The 17,054-nt window shown below is 42.4% G+C and overlaps 1 protein-coding gene across 1 annotated transcript in view; it reads left to right on the top strand.

Annotated features, from left to right (window-relative positions):
• The first annotated feature begins 526 nt into the window (after positions 1-526).
• Positions 527-17,054, top strand: part of LOC115083896 (gastrula zinc finger protein XlCGF57.1-like) — a 28,121-nt gene continuing 11,593 nt past the window's right edge. Inside the window, exons 1-3 of the mRNA XM_029587952.1 lie at positions 527-725; positions 5,209-5,335; positions 10,176-10,295. Of these exons, the coding sequence (XP_029443812.1) occupies positions 702-725; positions 5,209-5,335; positions 10,176-10,295 (271 nt within the window). The 5' untranslated portion in view covers positions 527-701. The remainder of the gene's footprint in view (positions 726-5,208; positions 5,336-10,175; positions 10,296-17,054) is intronic.

The following is a 17,054-nucleotide window of genomic DNA, read 5'->3' as shown; positions in this document are numbered from 1 at the left end:
AGTGAAAGCACAAATCCCCTTTCAGAAGGCTGTCCTGAAAGGAGATTGGTCCTTTTACCTGCACGTCAGTGAAAAGGACCAATTGGGAACAGCCCTGCCGGGGTTAAAATACAATTCTCAGCTGCAGTCAGTTTACCCGGTTGTGTCTACCCTCATCTTTTTTTTTTGTCTACTTTTATATTTCTTTTCCTTTGTCCATTTGTGGCAAGTTAAATAAACTCAGGAAAAAAAAGACTTGGTGTTTACAATTCTGTGTTATGAGGAACTAAATTTTAGTTTTGTTTATATGGAGAAAAAATTGTTTTGGTTTTTTTATTAATATAACTCTAGTAAATATGGCTATGAACCAGATTCTGACTGCTGCCTCTCTCCTTCCTATAACACTGACACTTAATAGATTTCTAGAGTTTTCTGGTAAAAACAAAATGGAATGAGGGAGAAAAAGAAAGCATAACAGAGTGGGAGGAAAGCAGGAATGAAGGGCTCCTCCCTCCATTGACAGCTCTCAGTGTAACCAGCAGAATCCTGTGACGCCATCAGGCTGCGTCCACCCACCCAGCAGCAAAGGAAGGAGTCAGGAGACCTTAAAGAGACTGAGCCCCAGAGCCATGAGACAGAAGTGAGAGAGGCAAATAATCAGCTGTTCCTCAGCCAGAGAAAGAGCCCCCGATTCATTTCTAATCCTGAAAGCAGCGAGGAAAATGCCTGCAGGAGCTTCTGCTCAGGTAGGCAAGTGCCCCCGATTTCCTGCCCTCTCTATACAAATCCTGCTGCAGCTTTCTAACCTGGGACACTGCAGAGTCAGCCCTGACTTTAATAGGACCCGGAGCAGACCTGGGGCACAGAAAATTCACTTTGGGACCCTCCTGAGTGTAAGGAGAGCGATCAGGACCCCCACACAGTCCATTTATTTTATTTATTTATTTGGTGGTTTTTTTATATACCGCGGCACGTTAATAACATCACCTCGGTTCACAATAAACATTAAATTAGCAACAGGCTTTACAGACAATATGAAATACAGTGACACTTGTCATATATCATTATAAACAGTAAAATAGCAACAGGCTTAACAGACAATGTAAAGAAATGAGAACATATATCATAACATGTGATAAATAAATTAAATACAAAATGTAATACATTTAACACTTAAACTAAGGATTGGCAAAATCTAAGGATAATGGCAGATTTAATTGCAAATAATTGTGGGGAGAGCGACCGATAAAGTTTAATAGCGGTAAATAAGGAGTAGGCATGGATAAATAAGCGAGTTACATAGGGATCTTAGAGACATGGATAAGTACAAGGCGATTCAGTTACAGTTGATTATTGGTAGAATGCTTGTTCAAACAGCCAGGTTTTGAGATTCTGCTTGAATTTCTTATGGCAAGGTTCCAGTCCATAGGGACAGTTTTCAAAGGGACTTACCTAGGGAAATTGATTTGCTGAAAATTTCCCTCCTCAGTTTGGCTAAAAGTACCCAAGGACTTCCACAGCATGAATACTTCCAGCTCAATTAAAAAAAGGAGTTCTTGGGGGTTGGGAAGAGGAGTAAATAGCGGGGTCGCTGTAATAAGTGTGTTCAGTAGAGCATGCAGTGTTACAGTTGTGACACGTGTTTTGTGTGCAAATTTTACTGCTGATGAAGAAAGAGTTTTGTGCACAACAGTGTGCATTCAGATTAGCACTCCTGCTGTAAATTTAATGGTAACAAAGACATTAGCTGTTACCCCACCCTCCAAGGCACTTGCTTAACTTGTGTCTTCCTAGTGCTGAAAACTTACAGTTATATGCAAACGTTTAGGCACCCTGGTCAAACTGTTTCGATTAATGCCTAAGGAGTAGCTTCCTGGTGCACCCACATGGACGCGCCAATTTTATAACTTGTGTGTGCCGGCGCACAAATGTTATAAAATCCTATGGCTGTGTACACATGTGAGCGGGATTTTATAATCTGCTCGCATGTGTGGGTGGCGCGCGCAGGGGGTCCTATTTTATAAGATTATGTGCGGCAACACAATCAGGCCTCCCCGAGTTCCCTCCCAGTTTGCTCCAATTAAGGAGTGGACTGGGAGGGAACTTCCCTATCCCCCTACTCATACTCACTCCCTCTTCCTTTCTCCTCCCTACCCCCTAAACCCTTTCTCCTACCTTTCCCTTTTTTTTATTTTGTTACTTACTGCCTCCAGCCCCATCCCCCGGCCACCCCTTTTTCTGGACCCAGCACATCAGCGCGTAACCCCCATTTTTTTACACGTGCAGTGTTTTAAAAATCTACCCGTAAGTGAACAGAACCTGACACAACTTCTACATGGTGCAAAATTAAGCACAACATCTTTTGCAAATTTTAATGCAGAATAATTATTTGCAGTTTTTTACGGATTCAAAATAAGAAAACAGTGAATCTAGCACGTGCAAAAGATTTGTGCACCCTTTTAGTCAGTACTTTGTAACACCTCTTTTGGCAGAAATAATAGCTTCTAAATGTTTCCTATAGCCAGCTAAGAATTTCTATTCTTGTTTATGGAATTTTCCTGCTCTTCTTGCAAAACTCTATTAACTCTGAAATACTGTTAAGTCTCCTTGCATGTACTCCATGTTTGAGATGTCTTCACAGACAAGTCTGTGACTTGATGGCCATTCCAAAACTTTCATCTTTCTTTCTTGTAATAGTTCAAGGTATGTTTTAGATCATTGTCATGCTGAAATATCCAACCTCGCCTCAGCTTCAATTTCTTCACTGACTGTGGGACATTAGCTTCGAGAATATCTTGATATTTATTCCTTTCCACCACAATATTTCCTGTGCCCCTGCCTGCCACACAACCTCAAAGCTCTGTGCTTAACACTTGGCAAGGTGTTCTTCAAATGCTTCACCCTTTTTTTTTATGCAAACATATCTTGTGTGGTTGTTACCCAATAGTTTAGTTTTTGTTTCATTAATCCAAAAGCACTTTGTTCCAAAAAGATTCATTCTTGATTTTTGTTTTGTGTACTTTCGATGACTTTTGTGATGAGGTTGTAAAAAAGGCTTCTTTCTGCCTGTTCTCATGCAGATCATTTTTGTGTAAGCCACAACTACCTCAACGGTAGCTAAACTTTGGAGCAGGTCATTCGTAGTGTTCTGTGGGTTCTGTTTTGCAGATTTGATAAGTTTTTGAGCAGTTCTTTCAGAAATTTTTCTTGGACTTCCAGATCTTGGCTTCACCTCCACAGTTCCATGTAACTTCCATTTTTTTAAATAATGTTTGTGCCAGTTGAAATGGCTAGCTGGAAGCATTTAGAAAGCTTTTTATAACTTTTCCCTACTTTTGTAAGATGGAATTATCTTCATATTCAAAAGCTCAGACAGCTGCTTATAAGAGCCCTTGGTGGTTGAAAGAACAATCTTGAGTCAAAGTATTTGTTCAACTATGGATTTGACTTCAACCGATTAAGTGAAGGCCTACTTTATCAAACATAACTTTTGTTTTTAATTTTAACTTTGTTAAAATCAGCAATTAGAAAGTTTATATTAAACATTGCAGAAAGATGTTGTGTTTAACTTTGTGTCTAATAACAACCTACAAAAGGAATCCATCAGTGAGCAAATTCAAACAACGCTTGTCACCAACTCAACAGGTGTATGTCAGTCTATTTTAAGAACCGCATCAGCAAGCCTGGCGACGTGCTTTGTGTGATTCAAAGCCGTCCGGTCTGTTCAATCATCTGCAGTTTTACAGGCATAGAAAAATCACCTAGAAGTGTTGCAAATAATTTCATTGTATGTTAGCAAAAGAATTTCACTAGTATATGAGCAAAAGAATTTTGTATGTCCATCCGTGCCCGTGAATATTTGACTGTTGACCCGAATGATTTCATATGATGACCCGACAGCGGCCGGTGTTTCGCAACTGACAAGTTGCTTCTTCAGGAGTCAATATATCAACAACTTTTAAAACATTACAGGAGTATAGAATCGGATCTGTAAATGTAAGGGCTGTCAGACTTTTTTCATAAAGTTTCAATACTTAGCTTAGTTGGAGTGGTGTAGCGCACCTTTTCGTTAGGACGCCTGGTCTCAAAGAATTTCCAAAGTTACGGGTCAGAGACCGCATCAGACCAGCCTGAAAAATTAAATAGCCTGCACTTTTTGTCAGCGTGATGACGTGTTGTGACGTGAAAACGTCATGTAATCTTGAAAACCAAAAACCAAACAAGAAATGGAAATTAAAGGTATAATCAAAGGAAGACATTCAATTCAAGTGCAATATTTAAACCGGAAGGCATTGAAACTGTGTCCAGTCGGTGAATCCAAAGCTATTTAGCCTTTAATAAAAGTATGTTTAGGTCTTAGCTGATTTTCAACTCAAACCAACTAATTTTAGTCGGGTAACCCAGTCACACAAATAACTGTCTGCCGGTCAAATGTTGACCCGTGAAGTTTAAGAAAAATGTCAGCTGAAAATCTGGCTGATTAGGTTCGACTGAAAATTCACCTAAGACCACTCACTAAAATGAATTACTCAGCTGTTTTGTTTTTATTGAGAGGGATTTTTTTATACATTGTTTCAGGGCTGGTACAAGGTTATTGGCACTCTAGGGTGAATCATTGGGCTTGCACCTTTCCTCTCAATGCAGCTTTACCTCCTGGCGGCAGCCATGTTCTTTTGTTGATGTTTGGTTCTGGCACGGCAGCCTTCATTGATCTCTTCCTTCACCTTCTGCCTGGCATCTCTGCTCCCCCACACAGTATTCTCTCTCCCCTCCATTCCATGCCTAATTATACCAGCATTACCCAATCATTTTCCCGTCAGGCCTCTCTCTCCTTCAGCTGCCGGTGGGATTGGCTTGCACTAGTGGGATTTTGCTGTGGGGCGGGGGGGGGGGGGGAAGGTATCTGAGAATGTTTTTTGGTGCTTCTTTAGAGCGTGTAAGAGCAGAATGGTAACTCTTACCTGTTACTTGCAAACACATTTATTTATTTATATTTATAAAATTGTATATACCGTCATTTAGAGCGGTTCCATCACAACATCTCATACAATATCATAAAACATAACAGTACCGTAAAAGTCCAAAACTTATAAGAACAGATATTAACTATGTTATACTTCAAATCACATGGAAAACTCTCTCCTTGCCCTACTTAGCCTCCAGCACTGGGAGGTCTCCCGATGGATGCAATGCAGAAAGTGCTGAGTTGTGAAAGGATTTGTGTTTCAGGTCCCAGTAACCTTTGAGGACATCGCTGTCTATTTCTCCCAGGAGGAATGGGAGGATTTAAAAGAATGGCAGAAGGAGCTTTACAAGGAGGTGATGATGGAGAATTATCAGACCCTGATCTCACTGGGTAAGGGATAAGTTTACATTTTTTTAATCATCGTGAACTGCTGTGCAAGATTTTCTTACTCTGTCTTGCCAGCATTAAAACATGGTTACTTCACAGTAGTTTAGCATTGAACCTTAAAAAAACAATTATCATCATATTAGGTCAGTCTATGACATATCCCATACCAGACAATATCAATTTTGAGAACCAATAAATCCAAATCTCAAACGAGGTATGAAATCTAGGAATCATATTCAACCCCCTACTATCTATGAAACCACACATCACATCAGTAACTCATACCTCATTTGCTAAACTGAATTTGCTAAGACAGCTTAAACCATTATTAAATGCCACAGATTTCAGAACTATATTACAAGTCTTTATTTTTCATCTCTTGATTATTGTAACTCCCTGTACATTGGTCTTCCACAATCCACACTTCGTTCATTATAAATTTAATCAAAATTCTGCAGCTAGAAACTTAGGGCTGGATTTGATAAATTAGCGCGATCGCGTACTCTTGTTCGCGCACCAGGCGCGAACAAGAGTACGCGGGATTTTAATAGATACGCGCGTAGTCGCGCGTATCCATTAAAATCCGGGGTCGGCGCGCGCAAGGCTGCCCAAAATCGGCAGCCTGCGCGCGCCGAGCCGCGCAGCCTGCCTCTATTCCCTCCGAGGCCGCTCTGAAATCGGAGCGGCCTCGGAGGGAACTTTCCTTCCACCCCCCCCCGCACCTTCCCTTCCCTTCCCCGGCCCTATCTAAACCCCCCCTACCTTTGTCGGCAAAGTTACGCCTGCTGGAAGCAGGCGTAACTTTGCGCGCGCCGGCCGGCTGCCCCGCTCCGAGTTCCGGTCCCGGGGGCTGGTCCGGAGGCCGCGGCTACGCCCCCAGAATGCCCCCGGGCCGAAACCATGCACGTGGCGCCGCCCCCAAAATGCTGCGTCACTGCCGGCACGCCCCCTGACACGCCCCTCCATGCAAGCCCCGGGATTTGCGCGCGTCCCGGGGCTTGTGCGCGCCGCCGAGCCTATGCAAAATAGGCTCGGCACACGCAGGGGGGGTTTGGGATAGGTTTTCGGGGGGTACGCGCGTATCCTACGCACGTTTCCCTTTGAAAATCTACCCGTTAACTGGGCAAGTATCAAGAATCATGTCACACATGTATTGTTCTCATTACACTGGTTAATGAGACAAACATGTATTCAATACAAAATTGCTTCAATGATTCATAACCTCCTTCAGAACTCAAACACCCCCTGGATTAACTCCACTTTGTGACTATATGCCCTAGTTCGTACTTTGTGCTCCTCTGACCAACAACTATTAGATTTTCCCTCCCCATGACTTGCTCACTTGGATCCACAAAAGAAAGAGCCTTTTCAATAGCTGGCCCGACCCTTTGGAATACACTACCATTGCATCTTCATTGCATTAATGACCCTAAGGAATTGTAAAAAGCACTTAAGACCTTCCTCTTTAATATTCTGTTATGCCCCTCACTTCTGATCTGAAGCACCTCCAGCATCATGCTGCATCCCAGGAGCATGGCTGAACTTCCTGCAGTTCCTGAACTCCTTTTATAGGGCCTAAGGGCTGGACTTCCTGTGACATGCACAGGTGACATCATAGCCTGCCTCAAATAAAAGGAAGCTCAGCACCATCTTCCAGTGCCTTCACAACAGGTCTCCTGCTTGTTCTGCAGTGCTAGTTGCTATATTGTGGTCCTGCCTTGCCATCTCCTGTTATGTTTCTCCTCCTGGCCTAATTTCTTGTTACCTTGACCTTAGCCCGGACCTTGACTTTGCTTTGCTGTCTGCCTGCCTTGATCTTAGCCTAGCCCTTGACTTTGCTTTGCTTTCTGCCTGCTTTGACTTTAGCCTGGACCTACTCATGGGAGAATTATGCCCACAAATATTCAAAATTCTGTGCAAAAAAAAAAATAAATCCAAAATTCTGCAACATTCTGCGGGCATTATGTCAATATACTCACTGTCTGAGTAATAAATGTAAAAGAAAAATGATTCCTCTGATACAACATTTAAAACATTTTAAGCAGAAGTTCCTCCAAGAGTAAAAAGATCATCATAAGGTCTAGCCTCTCTCTCCAGTTCTTTCTTTCTCTCCCTCTCTGCTTCAAACCTCTGCCCCCCTGCCCTGCTCCAGCTCTCTCTCCCTCCCTCCCACTTCTGTTTTAACCCCCAAGCACCTCTTTCCCCCTTCCAGGTTCAGCAACCCGCGCCAGCTTTCTTTCCCCCATCTCCCTCCCCTGGGCTCCAGAAGAGTTAAAAAAAAAAAAAAAACCCCAAAAAACCCAACTCAAAGCCACACAAACCTCGGAGCAGGGAACCGCTATCAGCTTCAGAGCCTGCAGGCTACGAGTTGTTGGGCAGTGAGAGAAGAGGAGGAAGATCAGAAGAGCGCTGGAAGCCTGCCACGAGCCTGCTCAGCTGCTTGCTGCTGGAGTGCAGGGGAAGGGAGCACTTAGACCTGCCTATTAACAAGCAGCAGCAACCGGCAGAGTTAAAAAAAACAAAACAAAAAACCCACAGCTGTACTCTGGAGATGCTGCCTTTCTCTTAATTCCCCGCGGGCCCATGCCTAGGGGGATGTTATAATGTCTGCCGCCTTCTCCCCCTGCCAAATTCTGCGTGGGAAGGACAAAAATCTGTGGGAGTGAGGAATTCTGCGTTTTGCGCAGAATTCCTCCAGGAGTTCCTGGACCTTGACTTTGCTTTGCTCTCTGCCTGCCTTGACCTTAGCCTGGACCTTCAAGGCCCTGCCAGCCACCAGAACCTGTAGGCTCATCGCAAAGGGGAGTTGGCTGGTCAGGCAGAAGATCTCGTCTTGTGGCGTATCAGCCGCCACCTTTGTAAGACCTATCTTGTGCTCGCAGTACCAACTTAACAGCCACCCAAGGGCTCGCTACCTTCACTTCGTGACAATTGCTTTCAGAGATCTTCTTAACCAGTGGGTCTTGAGCCTGCTGTTGTCAGTGTATTCCTTGTTCAAATGAGGTTTCTTGTGCGTTAGAATGCAGTGCCATCAGATGTCTTTGAGAATGCAGTGCCATCAGATGTCTTTCAGAATGCAGTGCCATCAGATGTCTTTGAGAATGCAGTGCCATCAGATGTCTTTGAGAATGCAGTGCCATCAGATGTCTTTCAGAATGCAGTGCCATCAGATGTCTTTGAGAATGCAGTGCCATCAGATGTCTTTCAGAATGCAGTGTCATCAGATGTCTTTGAGAATGCAGTGCCATCAGATGTCTTTGAGAATGCAGTGCCATCAGATGTCTTTGAGAATGCAGTGCCATCAGATGTCTTTCAGAATGTAGTGCCATCAGATGTCTTTCAGAATGCAGTGCCATCAGATGTCTTTCAGAATGTAGTGCCATCAGATGTCTTTCAGAATGCAGTGCCATCAGATGTCTTTCAGAATGTAGTGCCATCAGATGTCTTTCAGAATGCAGTGCCATCAGATGTCTTTGAGAATGCAGTGCCATCAGATGTCTTTGAGAATGCAGTGCCATCAGATGTCTTTGAGAATGCAGTGCCATCAGATGTCTTTCAGAATGTAGTGCTATCAGATGTCTTTCAGAATGCAGTGCCATCAGATGTCTTTGAGAATGCAGTGCCATCAGATGTCTTTGAGAATGCAGTGCCATCAGATGTCTTTGAGAATGCAGTGCCATCAGATGTCTTTCAGAATGTAGTGCTATCAGATGTCTTGCTTGATAGAAACTTGATTTTAATGTTTGCGAATGCATTGTGTATGCTTTTATGTACCCTACCCTGAACCTTGGAGGAAATGGGCTAGAAATAATTTTAAATAAATATTAGTGGCCTCTGTGGAAAAAGAACATTTTGAGTAGAGAGAGTTGGTAAAAACGCGAGTGAGTGCTGCAGTGATCATTTTGCTTTCTGACAGCTGTAATCATGCAGCATACGCTCTCTAACGCATGCTCATACACACACAGCCTCATTTGCTCTCACACATGCACAATCACATACTCGTTCATTCTGACACATGCTCAATAATATATACACAAACACTCTTTTGCTCTCACACATACATTCTCAATCATAATACATACACATGTGCTTTTTTGCCCTCAATCACACATACATGCTCAATCATATACGCGCGCACACACACACACACACACACACGTGCTCCTTTGCTCTCTCACACACACATATGTTCAATATATGCATACATTCATTCCTTTGCTCTCGCTCACAGATATGTTCAATCATATACACACACATTTGCTCCTTTGCTCTCACAAATACATTCTCAATCTTATGCAGACACACACACGTTCACTCTTTTGCTCCCTCACAAGTACATTCTCAATCATATACACACACATTCACTCCTTTGCTCTGTCTCACACATAACCTTATACACACACATTTTGTTCCTTTACTCTCTCTCACAAATACATTCTCAATCATATACCCACACACATTCCCTCCTTTACTCTCACACATACATTCAGAATCATATACACACACGTGTGCTCTTTTGCTCTCTCACAAACACCTTTATCATATACACACACACACGTGCTCATTTGCTCTCTCTCACACATATGCTCACATATGCTCAATCATATACACACATTCACTCTTTTGCTCTCTCACAAACACATTCGCAATCATATATACATTGGATGCATGTTGTGGACGCGCTAATCCTCTTATAGAATATGGGGCTGTGAACGCACGTCCAAAACGCACATCCAACCGCTGGTAAACCATTGCGCTCGGCTGAGCACACTGTATTGCGTTGGCCTGATTGTGTGCTAGGTATTGAATGACTAGGAAATCTAACGCAGTGTTCTTATTCTAGGAACAAGCTTTCCAACTGTCACCCCTTTTGTTATCTCCCACATTGAACGAGGGGAGGAGCTGTACATCAGGGATGAGCCAGGATCAGAGGAAAGAGAAACTGGGAGAAGCAGCTGCTCAGGTGAGTGCAGTAATAAGAGGGACGGGGGTAAAACTGCTGAGATGAGGAGTAGAAGGAGAAGCTGGGAACTGCTCCTCTGGAGAAAAGCGATCCATCAAATGCAATAAACTAACTAACTAATCTATTTCATCACTTGCATAGTTTCTATTATCGGCACCAGTCATTAAAAGTTATAAGATCAGCAGAGGGCCAGAAAATGTTATCTGAAATGTGCCCTATTTCACATGCAGGACCCCAGAGGCAGGTTGAGCTCCAGAGACTCAATAAATGGATAAAACAATGGTGCAGGGAAAAGGGGTTTAAATTTGTTAGGAACTGGGGAATACGCTGGGGAAGAGGAAGCCTGTTCCAACAGAATGGGCCCCACCTTTACCAGGGTGGAACCAGATTGCTGGTCCCTAACATATAAAAAGAGAGAGAGCAGCTTTCAAACTAGACCATGGGGAACAGCTGATAGTCGCTCAGAAATAAATGATTCAGAGAGGTTTGAATATCCCAATAGAGATGCTGTAGTAAAAGCTGAAGTTGCACAGATGGATTTAAATAAAGAGCACACAGATATGAAGCACTTCCTGTATCATCTGCTAATAAAAACAGCTAAAATTAGAAATACAAATAAAAAACATACTTTAAAATGTCTATATGTGAATGCCGGTTGCCTGAAAAATAAGATTGGAGAGTTAGAATGTATTGCATTGTGTATGGATGTAGACATAATAGGCATCTCCGAGGCTGTGGTGGAAAGAGAATTCTGTGATACTAGATTATAAATTATATTGACAGGACAGATCAAAGTGGTGAAGGGGCGGCACAATATGTGAAGGATGGCTTATAGTTGAACAGGATAAAAGTGCTTCAGAAAATAAAATGCACTGTGGAATCCTTATGGATAGTAATTCCATCTATGACAGGGAAGAGTATAGCAGTGGGTGTATACTGCAGTCCATCTGACCAAAGTGAAGTGCTAGCTGAAAGTAGAAAGGAATTAAAGTTGGCAACACAATAATAGTGGAAAGTTTAAATTACCCAATTATTGCTTGGATCAATGTTTTATTGGGACATGCTAGACAGGTTAAGTTTTTAGATGCCATAAATGACTGCTACTTGGAGCAGCTGGTCCTAGAATTGACAAGAGGAGAAGGTACTTTAGATCTACCTTGGGCAAGTCACTTTACCCTCTGTTGCCTCAGGTACAAAATTAGATTGTAGGCCCTGTGGGGATAAGGAAATACCTATAGTACCTGAATGTAATCTGCTTTGATGTATACTTTGAAGTACTGAAAAGCAGAATATAAAAATCTAAATCTAAGTTAATCTAGTCCTTAGTGGAATGCATGACCTGTGCAAAAGAATACTGTGGTGGGAAACTTAGCAATAGTGATCATAATGCAATCTATTTTAACATAATCACAGGATGTAGGACATTAAGTAAGACTACTGCAGCAGCATATATCTGTAAAAAACGAGACTGGCAGAATGAGGAAATTTAATTAGAAAGAAAGTAAGAAGTTGTCAAGGTTAAAAGTTTGCATGAAGTGTAGACATTGTTTAAAAATACCATCTTGGAAGCCCAGTTAAAATGTTTTCCCCATATTCCAGTTGAAGGAGGCAAAGTATTGAAAGACCTACAGGACAGAAAAGTAGAATACCTTGATCAAGAAGGACCTACATTTCCTAGATGTAAGAAGGACATTGTTGGTTACATGAAAGCCACAAATTTTATTTTGTAAGTCAGACTTTTTATTCTGTTTGGCGGGGCCCGGAAGGAAGAAACAGCATCAAATGCATCCATTGCTAGATGAATTAAGGAGGCACTAGCTTTGGCCTATATAGCTAAGGGGAGGCCAGTTCCAGAGGATTTAAGGGCTCACTAAAAGGGTACAGGCCACATCCTGGGCGCATTGCTGACTGGTCTCTCCGATGGCCATATGTAAGGCAGCAATCTGGGCCTGGTTGCACTCATTCACAAAACACTACAGGATAGACGTGCAGGTGAAAGGGGTCACAGCCTTCAGTACAGGGGCTCTCAGAGCAGCCCTGCCGTACTCCCACCTGAGATAGTAACTGTTTAGATACACCCAACAAGTGTGTAATGCATAATTGCCACGGAATTGTAGAAATGTTAGCTGTTGCCCCAGAATCTACCTCTGAGCTACTATGGAAAACTCAGAGCTGTGCCTCTCATTTAACAGCGTAACATCGGTTTTTAAAAAGGCTCCAAGGGCGATCCAGAAAACAATAGATTACTGAGCCTGACATTGATAGGCAAAATAGTAGAAGCTATTCTTAAAAACAAAATTACTGACTTAATGAGGAAGAGTCAACATGGTTATAGCAAAGGAAAATCTTGGCATACCAACTTCTGAGAATTTTTTTTTTTTGTATTTATAGAATTTTTGTATAAACGATAACAATGTACTGGACTGCAAGCACAAGAAATTGAATAAAAGTGCAGAGCATACAATCAATAAATTATACTTAACGCAGACATTGTGTGTTCATTTCCATCAGAGCAGCCACCTTACAATCAGACATCTGTAGCCATTTCTCACCAGTTCCAGTATGGATCCCATATCTGCTGATAAGTATCCATTCTGTTCTGGAGCATAGAGGTTAACCTCTCAGTAAGTTTGGACTTCTAATAGCTTCTAGAGGGAATACTTTTCCATTGATGTGCAGTTGTTAGATAGGCTGCATGTAACAAATGCCGAGCCAGTTTCCTATGCCCTCTCATTTACCATGTGTTACCCCATTTTCACAGCAAATACAAAGAGGCATCAACGATCAACGGTTGCTTGCAGATTGCAGAAATACCCTCAGTAATTGTACACCAAAAGTTTTGTATTTTGATGCAGTCCCACCACATATGAAGGTATGATCCCTCTCTCCCACTAGTGGACTAGTGTTACTAAAGCGAGCATAAAATACAGGTGTGCAATACAGACAATGCAATCATTTATATAGCACCTCACACACTTTATTGCAGATAGAAATATTCCTAGCAGCTTTCCAATCCCTGGCCTCTAACTCAATGTCCAAATCAGTATTCCATTGTCTGAGAATCTGATTTGCCATGGAAACCTCCCCAAGTTCAGACCGCATAGAGATATACAAAACTGAATTGAGACGCCTGGGCCTTACTTTACAACAAAGCACAACCTTCACAATCATCCACTGCATCATAAGTCAAATGAGTGTTTAGAGATATCTTTTTTAAATGAAAATAAAGGCCTCTAGTGGAGTTTGGTATCTGACATTCCCTCATTAGATGTGTAAAGGACTTGAGGTTATCTCCATCAATGAATTGTCCCAGAAACCTTAAGTCCTTTCCTTTCCGATTGTTCTACATCTGGGGAGAAAGTGTGCTGAGAGAGGTTTGAAAATTATCCCGGTTGAACTACACAATTATACCTGCTCTTTGATGCCCTCAGTCTTGACAAGACAAGACACTTTAAATGCATACTTTTTAAAATCCAAAGGACTGTACTTGGACCGGTGCTTTTCAATATATATATAAATGATCTGGAAAGGAATACGACGAGTGAGGTAATCAAATTTGCGGATGATACAAAATTATTCAGAGTAGTCAAATCACAAGCAGAATGTGATACATTACAGGAGGACCTTGCAAGACTGGAAGATTGGGCATCCAAATGGCAGATGAAATTTAATGTGGCAAGTGCAAGGTGTTGCATATAGGGAAAAATAACCCTTGCTGTAGTTACACAATGTTAGGTTCCATATTAGGAGCTACCACCCAGGAAAAAGATCTAGGCTTTATAGTGGATAATACTTTAAAATCGTCGGCTCAGTGTGCTGCAGCAGTCAAAAAAGCAAACAGAATGTTAGGAATTATTAGGAAGGGAATGGTTAATAGAACGGAAAATGTCATGATGCCTCTATATCGCTACATGGTGAGACCGCACCTTGAATACTGTGTACAATTCTGGTCGCCGCATCTCAAAAAAGATATAGTTGCGATGGAGAAGGTACAGAGAAAGCTACCAAAATGATAAGGGGAATGGAACAACTCCCCTATGAAGAAATGCTGAAGAGGTTAGGGCTGTTCAGCTTGGAGAAGAGGTGGCTGAGTGGGGATATGATAGAGGTCTTTAAGATTATGGGAGGTCTTGAACAAGTAAATGTGACTCGGTTATTTACACTTTCGAATAATAGGAGTAGGGGGCATTCCATGAAGTTAGCAAGTAGCACATTTAAGACTAATCGGAGAAAATTATTTTTCACTCAATGCACAATAAAGCTCTGGAATTTGTTGCCAGAGGATGTGGTTAGTGCAGTTAGTGTAGCTGGGTTCAAAAAAGGTTTGGATAAGTTCTTGGAGGAGAAGTCCATTAATGGCTATTAATCAAGTTTACTTAGGGAATAGCCACTGCTATTAATTGCATCAGTAGCATGGGATCTTCTTAGTGTTTGGGTACTTGCCAGGTTCTTGTGGCCTGGTTTGGCCTCTGTTGGAAACAGGATGCTGGGCTTGATGGACCCTTGGTCTGACCCAGTATGGCATGTTCTTATGACTATGTGTAAGTCCCAACTCCACCCCGTGGAATGCCTGTCCTCTCCCTTTTGTGCATAAAACTGTACACATACAGTCACGCAGTGTATCGATGGCACAATTTTCATAGTAGCCCGTTCTCTGCAGGAGTGCCTTTGAAAATGACCCTCTCAAAGGAATGCTTGAAGGGTGACCGGGAAAGTACAGAGGTGTTGCACTAATACTTTTGTATTCGCTAAAGAAGGGCTTTCAAGGGGAAGAGCGGCCTAGTTGGCTTTAAACTAGGGTTCAAATCCCACTTTTTCCCCTTATGTTCGTCATGCCCTTGGCAAGTCATTTTGATGTCCATATTCAAAAATCCACTGAGCTGGAAAGTTACCCTGATTACTTGATCCATATATTCAGTAGCAGTTATCCAGCTAAAAGTGAAGCTGAGTATATGCAGATAATGTTATCTGGCTGACTTTAGGTTTGCTAATTACCTATCCAGACTTACATGGAATAAATTTGTCGGGCCAGTGTTTAATATCACTACTGACCAGCCAAAGTGAAACCATGCCAAGGGGAATATTCCCCCAGCACCATCTTTTTTTTTACTTGGGTTAATTTTGTCTGAGCAAAAATTTGCCCGGATAAAATTTAACCATTCATCAGATGGGAAATTTTAAACATTGGGGATTGTCCAGGGAACTGCAAATGTTAGCTGGACAATCCCTATGAATATGGACCTCCTTATCTCAGTTACTTGCTTAAAGGTGAATTTTAAAAGCCCTGCGCTCACATCAATCAGGGGATGCGCAAATATAACTGGCCGGTGCGCGCTGAGCGGATTTTAGAAGCCACCCAGATACGGGCATCTCTCCCGCTGTGCGCACACATGAACATTTTTTTAAAAAAGGGGCTGGGTGGGGTTTGGGCATTCCAGGATTTTAACCTGAAATTTTCACGTAAATACTTAACGCGCACTGGCATGAGCCAGGGATCCCCTGCTGCGTAACCTCTGCCATGGATGATGTGTAAATGATAAAATAAAATCTAGGCAGATCAGCGGGGTTTGAAAGGTCAGAAAGAAGGGCTATTAAACTAGGGGGGGTTTAGAAGACCTATGCCTTCATTGGACAAACTGGGAATGAACTGGTTTTAATGGCAATGGCGTTGGCGCGTGCCCCTTTTTAAACTCCCCCACTCACGCAGTAGAAGGAGCTTTTGTGCGCAAAGGAGCACCCACTTAAATCTGAGCACACGTGTGTGTGTGTGGCCAGGCTATTTTATAACACGCGTGCATGCACGCACATAAGTTATAAAATAGCTACGTCCCTGGGCATGGACCAATGAACGTGCACGTATGTGCACCTGCACGCTGCTTTGAAAGTTACTGTCCCTGATGGTAACTTTAAAACTAGTGTGCAGGCACATATACCGGAATTTTAAATCATGCGCACAGTTGCACACGTATAATTTAAAATACGCCTACTGCCATATGTGTGCCCCTAATTTTAAGCGGTTACTCGAGCAAACGTACTTCGCGTATCTTCCTTAGGATTTTGTCAGCTGTACCGCATGCAGGAAAGTGGATGTTAAAACATTCTCACCTGAAGGACATTGCCAGTTTTCCCAATTAGTCCATCAGATTGCCCAAGCTGTCTCAAGGTCATCCAGGTCCTTCTGGTTCTTCAGCCTGCACTCCTCCCCCCAGTTGACCCGGACCCCTCACCTTGTTGTGTTAAACCTACAAAGCGATTTCTACAGACTTAAACCTCATTAGGAGCAGCAGTAAATAGACGCGGCTAAGAAACCGCCTCATGCTGCAGCCGCTGGATTAAAAATCTGGGTTCACGCAGTGAACTTTTGGGCCCACCCTGGAATGCCCCTGACACACCCTTGCTGCACCCCTTTATTTTTTACTCATGCCTGTGTGTATATACACGCATAATTCACGGCTTTTAAAATCTGCGTGGCTCACGCGCTTCCCAGATACCCATGTATATAGGCCTTTTAGCTCAAGCAACACTTTTTTTTTTTAAATTCACTCCTTAAATTGTAAGCTCTTCGAGGAAGGGACTTATCATTCCTGAATAAATGTTGTAAACTACCTTGAGCTAAAATTGAAAATATGGTATAGAAATACAAAGCATAATTTTATAATTATAAGGACTACTGATTTGTTGGCGGGGGCACATATATGGAAGTGGGTAGATGCCACATCATTTATGGAAGAGAGAATTTGTGCAGAACTGAAAAAAAAA

This window comes from Rhinatrema bivittatum, chromosome 2 (assembly GCF_901001135.1).
Source record: "Rhinatrema bivittatum chromosome 2, aRhiBiv1.1, whole genome shotgun sequence".
Lineage (NCBI taxonomy): Eukaryota > Metazoa > Chordata > Amphibia > Gymnophiona > Rhinatrematidae > Rhinatrema > Rhinatrema bivittatum.
This window is presented reverse-complemented; position numbering and strand designations above follow the sequence as displayed.